This window comes from Mobula hypostoma, chromosome 5, assembly GCF_963921235.1.
Source record: "Mobula hypostoma chromosome 5, sMobHyp1.1, whole genome shotgun sequence".
In the NCBI taxonomy this organism is placed as follows: Eukaryota; Metazoa; Chordata; class Chondrichthyes; order Myliobatiformes; family Myliobatidae; genus Mobula; species Mobula hypostoma.
In genome coordinates this window covers 168,282,582-168,297,209 of record NC_086101.1, presented here as the reverse complement: position 1 = coordinate 168,297,209, position 14,628 = coordinate 168,282,582, and the positions used below count along the sequence as shown (strand labels likewise).

Sequence of the window (14,628 nt, the reverse complement as noted above, 5' to 3'; positions counted from 1 at the left end):
CAAAAAGGAAACCATCTTCTGTGGTAAATTTATCAACCCAGGCAAGGGTTGGACACACTGATAACTTTCCACCGGTCACACCGTTTCCGCACTGCAAGAACTACTGATTGATTCTCCCAATCGATCCTCCAAAAACCCACCCTTCTGTGGGCACACCAAGCTCATCGAGCGTCCGAAACCATGTCCGCCTGTCTAACGACCAGCTGACCTTGTATTTATCCAAGCATGCTGAACACCGGCCGTCCATCAAATAACGCCGCCCTCGGTCACCATGGCAACCCACGAGCTGCTCGTTGCTCTCCCTGTAAGAACTCACAAGCAGGCAGCGTCCTTGTATAAGTGTAAACACACTTTAGAGTTCGTTTAAACACCATCTCAAGGCAGGCTTCATCCCTCTCTCTCCCTGTAACAGCTCAAACAGTGTCCAAAAGTCTGTCTCATTCTCCCGACGTTTTAAAGTGACAGCCCACAGAAAATATGAACGCGAGGGGTACATAACAAAGGGAAGAAGGAAGAACCCCATTGGGAAGTAATAGGCAGGTGAGAAGTAAAAGATCAGAGTGGGGAATAGAGGGGAAGTGAATTTTACATATTCAAGGCGATGGAAGCAGAATTCTTTTAAAATAATTAAACAGCGATTGATTGGGTCAAAGTTGAAGCTTACAAGTGTGTGTTAATGTCCACTCATTTTATTTTGAAAAAATGTAGCTGGTGTTCTCAATATTTCACAATACTATTTAATTAATTAATGGAAGGACCTTCTTGGTAGGCATGTTGCATCCTTTGATGTTTCGAAGTTGAAATACATCCCAGTGGATGCTAACATAATCTTTAGTAAATGTTCTTTGATTCTTTTTCTTCTGAAATCTTGTTTCAGTTCACCTTATTTTTGCTCTCTATTAAACAGCAACTGTTCAATTGCCAGTCACTACACAAGTTGAGCATGCCCGATAATGATCTCAGTGTGTTGCCAGCTTCCATTTCAAATCTCATCAACCTCAGGGAACTAGATGTCAGCAAGAATGGTAAGTACTTCTGTCATTTTAAAAAAAAAAAATATCAGAATGTAGATGTTTAATTCATGCTGGGGTATGGAATTTCTTTCTTTTGGAGTTGTGAATTGGTGAATAAGTGAGAGCTGCTGGAGGTGTGCACGAACTACACAAGCCTGTTTCCATGTCCAAATCTGGTCCCCGACTTGTCAGTTCTTTGTATTACATTGGTGTTGCTCTTCTGCACAGAACTGAAGTCTAACATGGCTTTGCAAATCCTCGTTGACATGAATGAACTGAAAGTAGCTTCTAACTGAATGTTGCCCGTTAATGAATCAATTCTTGTTTGCCACAAGGAAATATGTTCCAGGTCATGGAACACTCTTGAGATCCAGGATGCAGTCAATTCTTATTGATAAGTCTTTCAGTGCTTTGAATGTCTAAACTTGGAATTGGTGTCATTTAACAAATGGGTCATCAGTGCAACTTGAATGATCACTGATGTAGAGGGGCCTGTGGCTGGGCATGCATGCATCACAAGAACACCAAACTGAGATGTGTACTACTTGGTGGGACATATCCATTATAAGCATATGCGTTCAAGGAATACCTGGTTTTATAAAGCATTTTGACAAAAGACATTATTTTGGCTGAATGAAAGAACTTGCAGAGCAATGGGAAGGAGGTGGCTCAGTGAGATTTATCTTGGAGCCAAATGATTTTGTTTCATGCCGTGACTATTCTAATTCTGTTGTGGGTAAAATCCTCTGAAACATGAAAGATGTCCAAGGTTTCCAGAAGAGCAGCCAGCAGATTTGTTCTGATGACTATATTCTACAAGGATTTGTTTAGGTTTCCTCCTCTGTCTGCTGAGTCTTGGCAGCGTGATCTATAGACCAGCTCAGATTCTGAATTTGCACTGACAATATCCAGCTGTCCCTCTAGCACCATCTATCCCAATCCTTTCTTCTGTGTTCAGACTTATTTGACATCGTCTTAAACTGCAAGTTGAACACTGGGCGAGCAAAAACTTGTCTTCTCTACTGGCCATAAATTCTTATTCTTTCCCCCTTGATTATTTTCACTTCTCTATCTATTGATTCATCCTGTTTATTTTGTTATCTTCATACAACACTCGCTTAGCCAAAGCCATTTCTCTTGTGATGAGTGACCAAGTCCAGCTCTATAATTTGCGTTCCCCTCAATCTGTCGTTGATAAAGCCTTTTCTTGTATTCTGGTTAATGCCTAACCAAACTCTTATTCTCTTGTAGCAGGGATACCATATAAATAGCATTATATCTTAAGATTTTGATCTTTATATTCCTCCTGGTTCAATGCTCCCATCAACTTGGTTCCTGAAGTTTGAAGTTCACAGTGTTGTATCTTAACTTCCCTCCATGGCCTTGTCCCACTATCTGACATTTCTTTAGATGTACACTTCTCCAACTGTTTCTCCAACTCTGGCCGGCTGTATTCTTTTGATCTACTATATTCTACTGGGTTATCTGAACTATACTAAGCAAAGGAATTCTCTCAAACATTTCAATTTCCTTGCTGCGTTTGAGACTCCAAATCTACCCTCTAAAACTCCCATGTATTACGGCTTCTGGCTTAATTATCTGGAACAGTACTGTGAAGTGTCTGGAATACGTGCTTGCATTATTGACACTGTAGATTGCTTTCTGTTTCTAGTACTCCTTTTACCTTAATACAGACAAATGTAATCTGTAGCTATATTGTGTTCTGTTTTTATCCAGCACTTTCTATGATTTCTGACTTGTCTGCATTTTATTATTGCAGTTGAATACCATCCGCTTTAGAAACCTAATCTTGTTAGCCACAACAAAATATCTGTTTCAGATCTGGGTCAGTCTGAAATCCAGGATGTAATGGATTCTTTCAGATTAGTCTTTCAATTACTTTGCTTTGAGTATCTGAATTTGGTGCTGGAGCAAATTAGAAACAGTTGTGATTCCAATGCCTTGGCTCCAAGTCAACACACACAGTATTATCCATTCCTCATCAGCTGCCAGGCATGTTAGAATCATATCTGCTATCTTGTTTACCATTAGGAGGAGGACATCTTATGATCTATTGAGTTTGTACCAGCTCTACAGTGCAAATCATTCAATCTCACTGCCTCATTTATTTCCTGCAACCTGTTCACTCTCATGGTTATCAGCTCCATACTGGTTTTCTAACTCCCCAACTATGCGTGAGCCAATTTAATGATAGAGCCATACTATCATTAATGTACTGTAGCTTGTGAGAGTCCGCTGTGCACTTGCCCACTGCATTTCTTAATTTACTCATTGAAGTAAGGTTTGAATTTACTCGGTCAGTGTCAAGGCTTTTGAATCCAGATGACTGTAGCTCAATGAAGGGAATTCTCCTTGTAGTTTTACAGGGAATGGAAGTATGACTAATGGTCTTAGCATCAATCGTTAAAAGATGCACATTTTTTCTCCAAGGTTGCAAGCCTTTGGAACCCTCGTCCTCAAAGGGTGTCGAAGGCAGACTCTTTATTGTTTAGGGAGTAGTGATCCTTTGTAATGGTCAATAGGGAAGGCAAAATTACGGAGTTGATGCAGTCAGTTCAGTTGATCGTAATGAACAGCAGAGCAGGCTCAGGGAGACGAGTGTCTACTTCCAATTCATTGAGCTCTTTGAATTCCGGTCAGCTAAGGAGGAGCTATTTACATTATCCCAATTGCTCTTGGTCCAGAGTCTACAAGTGATGGCACCAAAAGCTACTTGTGCCAGTGCGTAAAAACCCTCTTTCAACTTGAGGCTGAGAATTGTTATCTTGGAATAAAGGTATGAGCCAAGGGCATTATCCTGGTGTGCTTTAACTAGAGTTTTTATACAATCCAGGCCTGCGCTTTTCAATATTTTCATTTATAACTCTAGCATCTCCTTTAGTCTGTTGCCAATGCGTTCTTCCTTCTCCATTGTCTCTCAGCTCTGACAACATAATTACCAGTGCCTCACAGCTCTCCCTAATCTCTAATCTGGGCTGGGTAAATCATAGTTTTTGTCCTGTTAACCTCCAACTTGCAGCACAATTGCATGAATTTTGTTTGGTCTATTTTGCTTAATTATGAAATGTAGCCTCTTCATTTCCTGGGATTCATCCTCTGTTTTGATATAATGATAAGAAAAACAACAGCCTCGCACTCAATGTCAGCAAGACTAGGGAGCTTCAAGGAGCTCAAGAAGCTATTCACTTCAGGAGGAGGAAGCTAGAGGTCCATGGGACAGTTCTCATCAGGGATCAGAGGTGGAGAGGGTCAACACTTTAAAGTCCTCAGTGTTATCATTTCAGAGGATATGTCATGAGTTCAGCCCGTAGGGCCGTTGTGAAGAAAGTGCAGCAGCACCTCTATTTCCTTCAAAGTTTGTGAAGATTCAGCATGTCACCTAAAACTTTGACAAACTTGTATTGATTATGTGGTGGAGAGTTTATTGATCTGCTGCATCACAGCCTAGTACGGAAACATCAATACATTTGAATGGAAAAGCCCACAAAAAAGTAGTGGATATGGCTCAGTCCGTCACAGGTAAAGCCATCCCCACCACTGAGCACATCTGCATGGAGCGCTGTCACAGGAAAGCAGTGTCCATCATCATGGTCCCCCACCATTGAAGATATGCTCTTTTCTCACTGCTACCATCAGGAGGAAGGTACAAGAGACCCAGGACTCTCACCGCCAGGCTTAGGAACGGATATTACTCCTCAATCATCAGGCTCTTGAATCCGAGATGATAACTTCAGTCAACTTCACTTGCCCCATCACCGAACTTTTCCCACAGCTTATTTATTCACCTTTTTAAAAATTAGTTTTTATTTCTTCTTGTTTTGTATTTGCACTTTGATTCCTTTTGCACATTGTTTGCTGTCTGTCCAATAGGGCATGGTCTTTCATTGATTTGTATAGCTTTTTTTTGTATTTACTGTGAATGTCCACAAGAAAATGAATTTTGGGGTTTTGTATGATGACGTGTACTTTGATAATAAATTTACTTTGAAACTTGAACTTTTTAATGTTCTTGATTCAATTTTCTTATTGTTGCTGTCAATAGGAAAACTGATATATTAGTGATAATGAAGAACCTGCTTGCAGGTAGATAATACATCTGATTAAGGTGGTGATAAAGCGGTTTTGTGTTTTATTACCGTTTAAAGACCATACGAGTGCATTTCCTTGTACAAGCTGTTAGAGTGGATTTTTTTGGGTAGATGATTTGTTTACACTTAACTGACTTTGGCCACCAGACTTCTATTTTAACTGTTTGACAAAGGACTGTGGATTGAGTCCACAGCAATGGACTTCCTAAAAGGTGTAAATACCAGATGCTTCTGGCGCCTGATGCTGTAGTTTTGAAGACAGTATTATCTATACAATATAAATATTAAACACATTCTGCAGATGCTGTACATTGACTGTACCTCTTCCTAGAGATGCTGCCTGACCTGCTGCGTTCACCAGCAACTTTGATGTGTGCTGCATTATAAATATTAATTGTCTTCTATGTTAGCATGTAAAATGCCAAATAAATGTATTGTGGATTGAACTAAAGGCTGTGGATACCAACCCAGGCATGTTGGCGTTGGAAAGAAAGGATGAAATCTGAAGGTGTGATGTTTGTATGTAGCTTCAAAAGGAAGCATTGTCTATGCATTGTCTGCAACTTTTTAAGTAGCGATTGCCTTTATGTTTAGCATATAAATATCGAACCCACATTTAGCTAGCACACCTTTCTGCGGAAAGCGTCTCCGTCTGTTAAGATGCCTGCTTTACCTTGTTGTGTCGAATAAAGAAGCTGCTTTGTACCTGCCAGTGACTCTGTCTGTCCGGTAATTTCATCCACGCTATAACACAAGCCACTTCAGCTTCAGAAGTTCACTTGTAACTCAGGCCAGTGCTAGAATGACATTGCTTACTTGTAAAGCAGAGGCTGAAGAGTGAGGAAGAACGATCATAATTATATTGGACATCAAACATTTCAGTACGGAATCCCTTATGGGACAGAATGAGATTGCTAATGTAAGAAAGTCCTGATTAGAATCTACTAGATGTAATCTTTAATTTAAAACCTTTTTATAATGGATCTATATCTAATATTTATAATATGCTGCTGGGAATGAGAAGTGTTCCTTTAGATAAAATTAAAAATCTTTGGGAACAAGATTTACAGACTTCAATTTCTGAGGAAGCTTGGAATCAAATTTTTAAATTAGTTGACACTTCATGTGCTTGCCACTCTCTCCTGACTAAGGACAAGTTGTCTGGTTTTTATTTAGATATATCTCCGTATTGTGATAAATGTAATAATGGAGAAGATTCACTCATTCAAATGTTTTGGACATGCCCGAGTCTTGGAAAATATTGGAAAGAAGTATTTCAAACTTTCTTGATACTTTTCAAAGTAAACTTTCAGCCTAATCCTTTGACCGCTTTATTTGGTATTGATGGAGGAAAGGATATTATTTTGGAGTCGTCTGACTTGCACATTTTGGCTTTTATGTCTCTTATGGTCAGAACGACGCTCTTGCTTAAATGGAAAGATGCGGTCCCTCCTATTCACGCCCAGTGGTTACGTGATGTGATGTCATGTTTAAATTTAGAGAAGAATTGATGTTCAATCTCTGAATCTAGTCAAGACTTTCAAACATTGTGGGGACCTTTTCTGAATTATTTTCAAAACCTTTGATTTGCTATTAAAGCACAGATGATGACTTGTAGTTTAATGTCCTTAGTGTTGTGTGTCTGAAATGAAGTTTTTAGTTGTGACAATCTATCTAGTTTCATTATATGTTGCTGCATGCCTGACCTTTTGCTTAATAGACTTTTTCAGACTTATTCTCAAACAAAGTACATCTTCCTCCCGTTAATGCAAACATTGTACTGATACACACTCAGTGGTTTAACCTCTTTAACCGATGGTAGTAAAAGCAAAGTGCAGTTTATTAATTTGCAACGAAAAGACTCTCATCCATGAATTGATTTTTGTTATTCCATCCGTGCTGGGTTACGAGCTGGTGATCTCTTTGGAAACTCACCCGGTAGAAGGCAATGGTAAACCACTGCTGTAACTTGCCTCATACGCGGTTCCCCATTACGTCAGAGAGGCGTGGAGGGAAATCGTCCGCTAACCGGAGAAACTCCGGATGTGACATACCTTTCCTTTCCTATTCAGTGTGGAGTTGGCCTTTCTGGCACTTTGGGCCCCAGCAAGCCCCAACAACTCCAATTAACCATCACCTAATCGCAGGACAATTTGCAATGACCAATTAACCCATCCGGACTGTAGGAGGAAACCAGATCACCCAGGCAAAGCACATTCGTTCCACAGGGAGGCCATACAGGCTCTTCATGGACAGTGCCAGAAATGAATTCCAAACTCTGGAATGCCACAAGCTGTAATGGCCTCTGCTTAACCACTACTCTACTGTGGCGCCTGTCTGGTTTTAAAAGAAGTTAGGGCTGAGGGTGATCAAATCAAATGACATCTTGCATACCATTTAACATTTTTTGAATTTGGTAGATTCAACAAGTGTTTTGTATATTTTGAGAAGGCATAGAATCATAGAAAACCTACAATACAGGTCCTTTGGCCCACAATGCTGTGCTGAAAACCTTGCATGCAAATACCTCTATAAAGTATTTAAAATTTAAGCAGACCTTTCTTTGTACCCATAAACTAAACACACACGTGGTTCTGTTTTGATAAATTTAGGGGTGAAGATGTTCTGTGGAATTTTTAATCTGACTGTTTTACAAGCGTTGTGCCAAATCCATAAGTCTTCGATTTTAAGAACTTGAGAAGGCAATAAATAATATTCAGCATTTGGCCCTTCTAACCCACTACCAGTTATTAATTTCACAATTGATCTTTTACCACAGCACCTCTTTCCAGCTCTATCCTCGAATCCCTCAATGCCCGGAGATCTATCAAGCATTGTTTTAAATGAATAGCAATTACACAGCTATCTGCAGTAGACAATCTCATAGATCCTCCAAGGGAAGGAAATTCTCCTTGAATCACACCTATTTGCCCTATATCTTACTCTTAATTTTATGCTAGGCTGGTATTCAGCTCAAAGAAATATTTTCCTGTGTCTAGCCTGTCAAGCCCTTTTAAAATTTTGGATATTTTGATTAAGTTTCTTCCAACCTATCTAAATTTGAGAACATCTTCCGAATAATAAAAAAGAGTGGCATCCATCATTAAACACCCCCACCACCCAGGGCATGCTCTCTTCTCATGGCTACTATCAGGAAGGTGATGCAGGAGTCTGAAGACACAGATTCAACTTCCTAGGAACAGCTTCTGACCCTCTGCCATCAGATTTCTAAATGGGCAATGAACCAACTCATGAATGCTACCTCACCATTTTTTGCTCTTTTAACACTACTTATTTAATTTACTAATATGTATGTACAGTACTGTGCAAAAGTCTTGGGCACCCTAGATTTTTAATATAAATTGTGTTTGAGTTTTTTGTTTTCTGCATTCATGTGTCAGTAGAAAAGAGCAAAGTTAAGTTCCCTAACGTTTTCCAAACAATTGAATGTCAGAGAAAGTTTTGCATTTCATTAAAGAAAGTAGCATATTTAAAAAATGGACCACTTTTTAAATAAAGATGATGACTGTAGATATAGCCCAGTGCCTGATTAAACAAAGTTAACAAACAGATGCTAATGATCAATGACGTAATGAGTTGATTAACAGAAAAGAGTCTAGAAGAAATGCACATTAGTATCAGTAAAGCAGAGGTTAAGTGTGTAATCTGGGAAAAAGTCAACCGAATGTGGCAAGAAAGATGGGACAGGGAGGGGAAAGGGAGGCATCTATATCAAATACAAAAGAGTGTTGCAGTTACTAGGGTAAGTAATGGAAACAGAAGAGAGGAGACTGTGTGGACTAGGTTAAGGCTGGGGCACTGTGCATTAAACAAAACATTGAAAATGATAGGGAAACACCAGACAGGATTGTGTGAGGAATGTCAGGAAGAGGAGTCAGTAGAACATGTAGTTCTGAGTTGCAGGAAGTATGGGATACAGAGAGAGATGATGAGAATTAAACTAAGGGAGTTGGGGATGCAGGAATTCACATTAAAAGGGTTGCTGGGCATGGGTGAGAGAGCACAAGTCCGGGTATTTTTAGCGTTTTTAAGGGGTACAGGGGTTTTTTATAGAATATGACAAATAAACAGGAATAGGTTACTAGGATGGTCAAAGGTGGGAGGGTGAAGTGTAGGTTTGTGTGTGTGTGTGTGAGATTGGGTGAAGGGATTTAGAATGTATGTCTAGTGCACATTCTGGAGCAGAGGGTGGCGGTAATGCACCATTAAGCTGGATGCCAACCGCCGTAAAACAAGATACAGACAGACAGACAGGAATCAACCAAACTAAAAGGTGAAGGTGTGGCAGATGTGACAGTTTAACTTCAAATCATCAATTCTTACACCATGGCAAGAGTGAGCAGAGCAACAAGACACAAGGTGGTTATCCTGCATCAGCAAGGTCTCTCCCAGGTAGAAACTTCATGGCAGACAGTAGTTTCAGGATGTGCTTTTCAAGCTCATCAGAAGAGCATGAAGAAATGGGCAAGGTTGAAGATCAGCAGTTGGCCATGGAAACTGAGTGCAGTGGCTAAGAGATGCATCAAGCTGACATCTCTTCTCCCCGCCTCCCCCACCACCAAATCAGCACTGTCCAGCACTGCTATCAGCTCTGAACTCTCAGACACCACGTTCACCCCTCTACTGTCCGGAGAGGTCTTGTCAGAGATGGTCTTCATGGAAGAGTTGCTGCCAAAATGCCATTCCTCTGAAGTCACCTACACAAACGCAAGGACTGGGGTACTGAACAGTGCCAGCAAGTGCTCTAGACTGACAAGACGAAACTTTACATTTTTGGCTCAATCGGGAGATAGTTTGCCTGTTGGAAAGCACTATATAGGTGAGTGTCTGCAGCCAATAGTGAAACACGATGGAGGTTCCCTGCAGGTTTGGGAGTGCATTTCTGCAAATGGAGTTGGTAATCTGGTCAGAATTAACGGAATCCTCAATGCTGAAAATTGAGGATTCATCCATTACGTAATACCATCAGGAATGTGTCTGATCAGTTCCAACTTCATTCTGCAGCAGGACGACGGACACAGATGCGTGGCCAAGGTCATAAGGCACTATGTTCAGTGTAAAGAAGAACAAGGAGTCTGCAGCAGAAGATATAGGCTCCAGAGTCCTGATCTCAACATCATCCAGGCCATCTGGGATTACCTGGAGAGACAGAAGCAAGCAAGACAGCCAAAGTCTGCAGAAGAACTGTGACAAGATCTCCAAGATGCTCAGGACAACCTACCAGCTGATTTTCTTATTAACATGCACGACAGTGTACCTATCAGAATTTATTCAGGTTTCAAGGCAAAGAATGGTCACACTGAATTTTGATAGTTTTTCACTGTTATAGTAAATTTTATGATATGTTTTTTTTTAAAGCACCTTTGCTTTACAGAATATTTTTTGCATGTCCCTAAGGCTTCTTCTGCACAGTACTGTATGTGTATATGGATTTCTTATTGTAATTTACAGTATTGTAATCTGCTGCTATAACAAAATAACAAACTTCACAACATGTTCTAGTGACACACATCAAAGTTGCTGGTGAACGCAGCAGGCCAAGCAGCATCTGTAGGAAGAGGTGCAGTCGACGTTTCAGGCCGAGACCCTTCGTCAGGACTAACTGAAGGAAGAGTTCTAGTGATGTTACTTTCTGATTCTAGAGGATACAGTTCAATTTCACTTGATCTCCCTGTAACATGTGGCAAACTCAGCACACATGAAAGAGTATAATAAATCTTTTCTGCACTTTCTTGACATCAGGTACAGTATATCGTTGGTGATGGAGACTAAAACTATACACAGGGTACTCAGTATAATCTAACTAATGCACTGTACAATTGCAGTAAAGCATCTTTATTCCTATTTCATGATGTAGCCTAACATACCATTTGTCCACCTAAGTGCTTTCTGCACTTGCATGCTGGCCTTTGGTGACCCACTTGGGTCCCTTTGAACATTACTCAATTTCTCCGCTTTTAAACAAATGGAAAGCTTTTCTGTTTTATTCACTGAAGTGGATGGTCTTGCATGTTTGGAAATTTTGCTGATTTGGTGTGTTTACGTTTTTCTTCAAAGCTCTTTGCATCCTCCTCTCCTACTGAATTAGTCGAATTTTTATCCATGATTTCTGTTTCTCAGCTCTACACAAATAGCCATTGCGTGTAGTCAAGTGGAATGGCTCAAGTTTGCCAAAGAGAATATGCTGATTTAAAAAGTTTTGTTTCAAGCACATCCAATTAGATTTGGCAGATCTTGATGCCATGTTGTCTTTAAGGCTTTGGTTTAGCCCACATTACTGATACTGACACAGAGGAGAAAATGTCATTTCTCTGGCGCCCTGCCCCACTATAATTTACTATTGTTTAGTCTGCAGCTTGGCAGAATTTCCTGCAGTTCTTGCAAACCCCAGTTTCTTCTACTTTTCTCATTCCCCGGCCCACCAAAGGGAAAAAAATCGCCTGTCTCTGTTTTTCTCCCACTGCAGATCCACGTAATTTCTTCCTCCTTTCATACCGCTTCAATATAAAGACAGTGACACAAAGTCGACTCCACTGCTGTTTGTGGAGAGTTTGCATGTTCTCTTCATGGCCACGTGTGTTTCCTCCAGCTGCCCCAATCTCTTCCCAAAGACGTATGAGTTGGTAGGTTGGTCACATGAGTGTAACAGGGATTTGTCAGCTTGTCAGGCCTGTTATCCTGTTGTATCTCTAAATGAAGTAAAATACTCTATAATTTCTCCCTTTTTATACTCCCACCCCTTAATGAAGACTGATAATAGGGTGTAATGTGAAACTGAATGGTGTGATTTCCTCTTTCACTGTTTTGTAGGTGTTTCGAAGTTGCTCCTCACCGTGAATGTATCGTTGCCTGAACTGCATATTTTCATTGGTTTCAACCTGGGAACCCCAGCTTGATCTTTACAGCCCAGTTCGAACATTTGATTTTCTTATTGATGTGTTTTGGAACCCTTCCTTAAAAATAGTCCTATTCCCTGTTTTATTATTCAGCTGTGGCTTACTTGACCACACTTGAATCCAACTATATTTTGTCTACCAGACAGCATTTTGAAAATATTAAATTTGGCCCTTACAGACCTTATCCTTACCTGTGCATGTTATTTCTTCTCAGCTTTCTCATGCAAGCCTAATGGATTTTGTTCTTGTTATATCTGCATGCAAAGCATATATTGCATATACCTCTACCTAGAGATGCTGCCTGGCCTGCTGCGTTCACCAGCAACTTTGATGTGTGTTGATTGCATATTTACCATGCTGACACACCCCCTTTGTTTCTGGAGAAGTAGTACAGCTTAACTCTGTAGCACTGCTGGGAGTGCATTGCAAGCACAGATGATTTCTTAGCAGCAATTTTAGCAATGTTCATGCTAGATTAAACTATTAGGTGGCTTAAAAGTCATACAGATGCGTTAATTGTTTTTCACCATATGCACTTCCTGTAACCGCTTGTTAAACTTTTTTACTTGTCTAAGTTGTTTTTAGTTAATTTTTCTTGTCCATGATTTAGTGGTCACCACATGGTTGTCAAGGATGAATGCTTTTACGCCTAAGGCCACCAAGGTCTTTTTGACAACGTATCTGAAGCCATGGTGTCCATCGTTGGCCAGCAATTGGCTTTCATTCAGCATGCTTCTTTTCAAGCCCATAATCTATTCCCTTGTTTCCTTCACCCCCTCCCCCCCTTTATCATTTTTGTTTCTAGCATAGTAAAGGACACTGTCTTGGAAAGGCGACAAGGGTAAATGAAAAGAATGTCGACATGGTCCACTGTCTTCTCCCATCAGATTCATCATTCAGCCCTTTGTCAGCACCTACCACTACCTAGATTCTCACATCATACTCCTCCCACCTTCACCGCCCCCCCTCACCCCCCCGCCATCCATTCTTATCTATCGCCTGCTACCTTGTACCTCACCCCCTTGCTCCATCTTATTCTGGCTTCTGCCTCCTTCCTCTCCAATCCTGATAAAAGATCTTGGCCCAAAAACTGGACTGTTTATTCCATTCTGAGGTTGCTGCCTGACCTGCTGAGATCCTTCAGCATTTTGTGTATGTTGTTGCCTAACACAATCTGTTCCATACTCGTCTCCGGCTTCAGCCCTTATTCACTATTCCAAATGTTCTCTCAGTGTAGTTGAAGATTTTCAGCATCTGCAGAATCTCTTGTCTCTGTTGCACTGGGGATTGTGATGCATGGAGCAAGGAGGATTAGAAAAGGTCGGGAGCAATGGGTAGGGCAAGGTGAGGGAACAGAAGGAGAAGAAACAATGCTGATGGAAAATGAAAATGAAAAGTGGGATAAGGACGATCAAATTCAGGGCAGCATGTGCATTAATGTAAAGTTGTATGGCCTAGAATCTTGAATGTAGATTGTTGAGGCTTGAGCTATAAAAACTAGAGGGATTAAATAGTAAAAATATTCTGTTTGATCAGAGGTCACTTGCTGAGTGTTACAACATCAGAAGCATTTTGAAGGGCCTGGCCCACAGTGAAGTAAAAATATTTGGTTTTGAATCTTTCTGGGAGTTGTGAAGAAAAATATGGATTTTGACTGTAATTTGAATCTTGTTATATAAAAAACATGAAGAAAAATCTTGGGTATTTGCAAATTGATCTTGAATAAATTACTGGATTAATTTAGATAAAATGTGCAAATGTTAATGCTTTCATTTGAATTACAGCAGTGATTGTGATTTAAATGTTACCTATGAATATGCTTTTAACTTAACTCCTTATGCATATCCCTTCAAATTTCTATCCTTATTCATTCAAAATCTAATTTGGAAAGGAGAAATTATTTATTCTGGAATATTGGTTATGTACTTTTTTTCTCTAATATCCTGAAAATAGGAAAAATTACAGTATTGTCAGGGAATTTCTGAATGATGCAATATGGCTAATTGAAAATCATTTTAAAAACTGAAGCTTCCAAGATGGATAGAGAGATCTTTTTTTAAAAAAACAAGCATCTGTTCAAATTTCCAAGGGAACTTCACACTAGAGAAGAGGAAAGATGTTTAGGTTATACACACAAAATGCTGGAGGAACTCTGAAATGCTGAAGGGTTTTGGCCCAAACCATCGACTATACTCTTTTCCACAGATGCTGCCTGGCCTGCTGAGTTCCTCCAACATTTTGTGTGTTTTGCTCGGATTTCCAACATCTGCGGATTTTCTCTTGTTTGTGATGAGATGTCCAGGTTCTTTGTTGCACCACAGACTGACCTGAGCAACAGTTTAGCATCTTTTGTCTAGATCTTAATTGAATTATATTTTAAACCTCAGCTATTTGAAGAGCGTAACATCCCTTTAAAGAAATTTACAGAAACTGAAACACTTCAGGGTATCAGATTTGTAAATTAGAAATGTGTTCATCTTTTATATTGAACTGTAATCTGTAATTCATTATAGTTCAGCTGAAGGAATTAATAGCTTTATAGAAAATTATTCTTTATAGTAACATGTTTGTGATACAGGCTTGAAGGGC

The 14,628-nt window shown here is 40.0% G+C and overlaps 1 protein-coding gene across 5 annotated transcripts in view; it reads left to right on the top strand.

The window, feature by feature from the left end:
- The window catches only part of erbin (erbb2 interacting protein), a 226,551-nt gene that overhangs the window by 92,394 nt on the left and 119,529 nt on the right, over positions 1 to 14,628 (top strand). For all 5 annotated transcript variants that reach the window (XM_063049368.1, XM_063049369.1, XM_063049365.1 and 2 more), the window contains one exon: positions 908 to 1,025. In XM_063049368.1, coding sequence (XP_062905438.1) covers positions 908 to 1,025 — 118 coding nt within the window. The remainder of the gene's footprint in view (positions 1 to 907; positions 1,026 to 14,628) is intronic.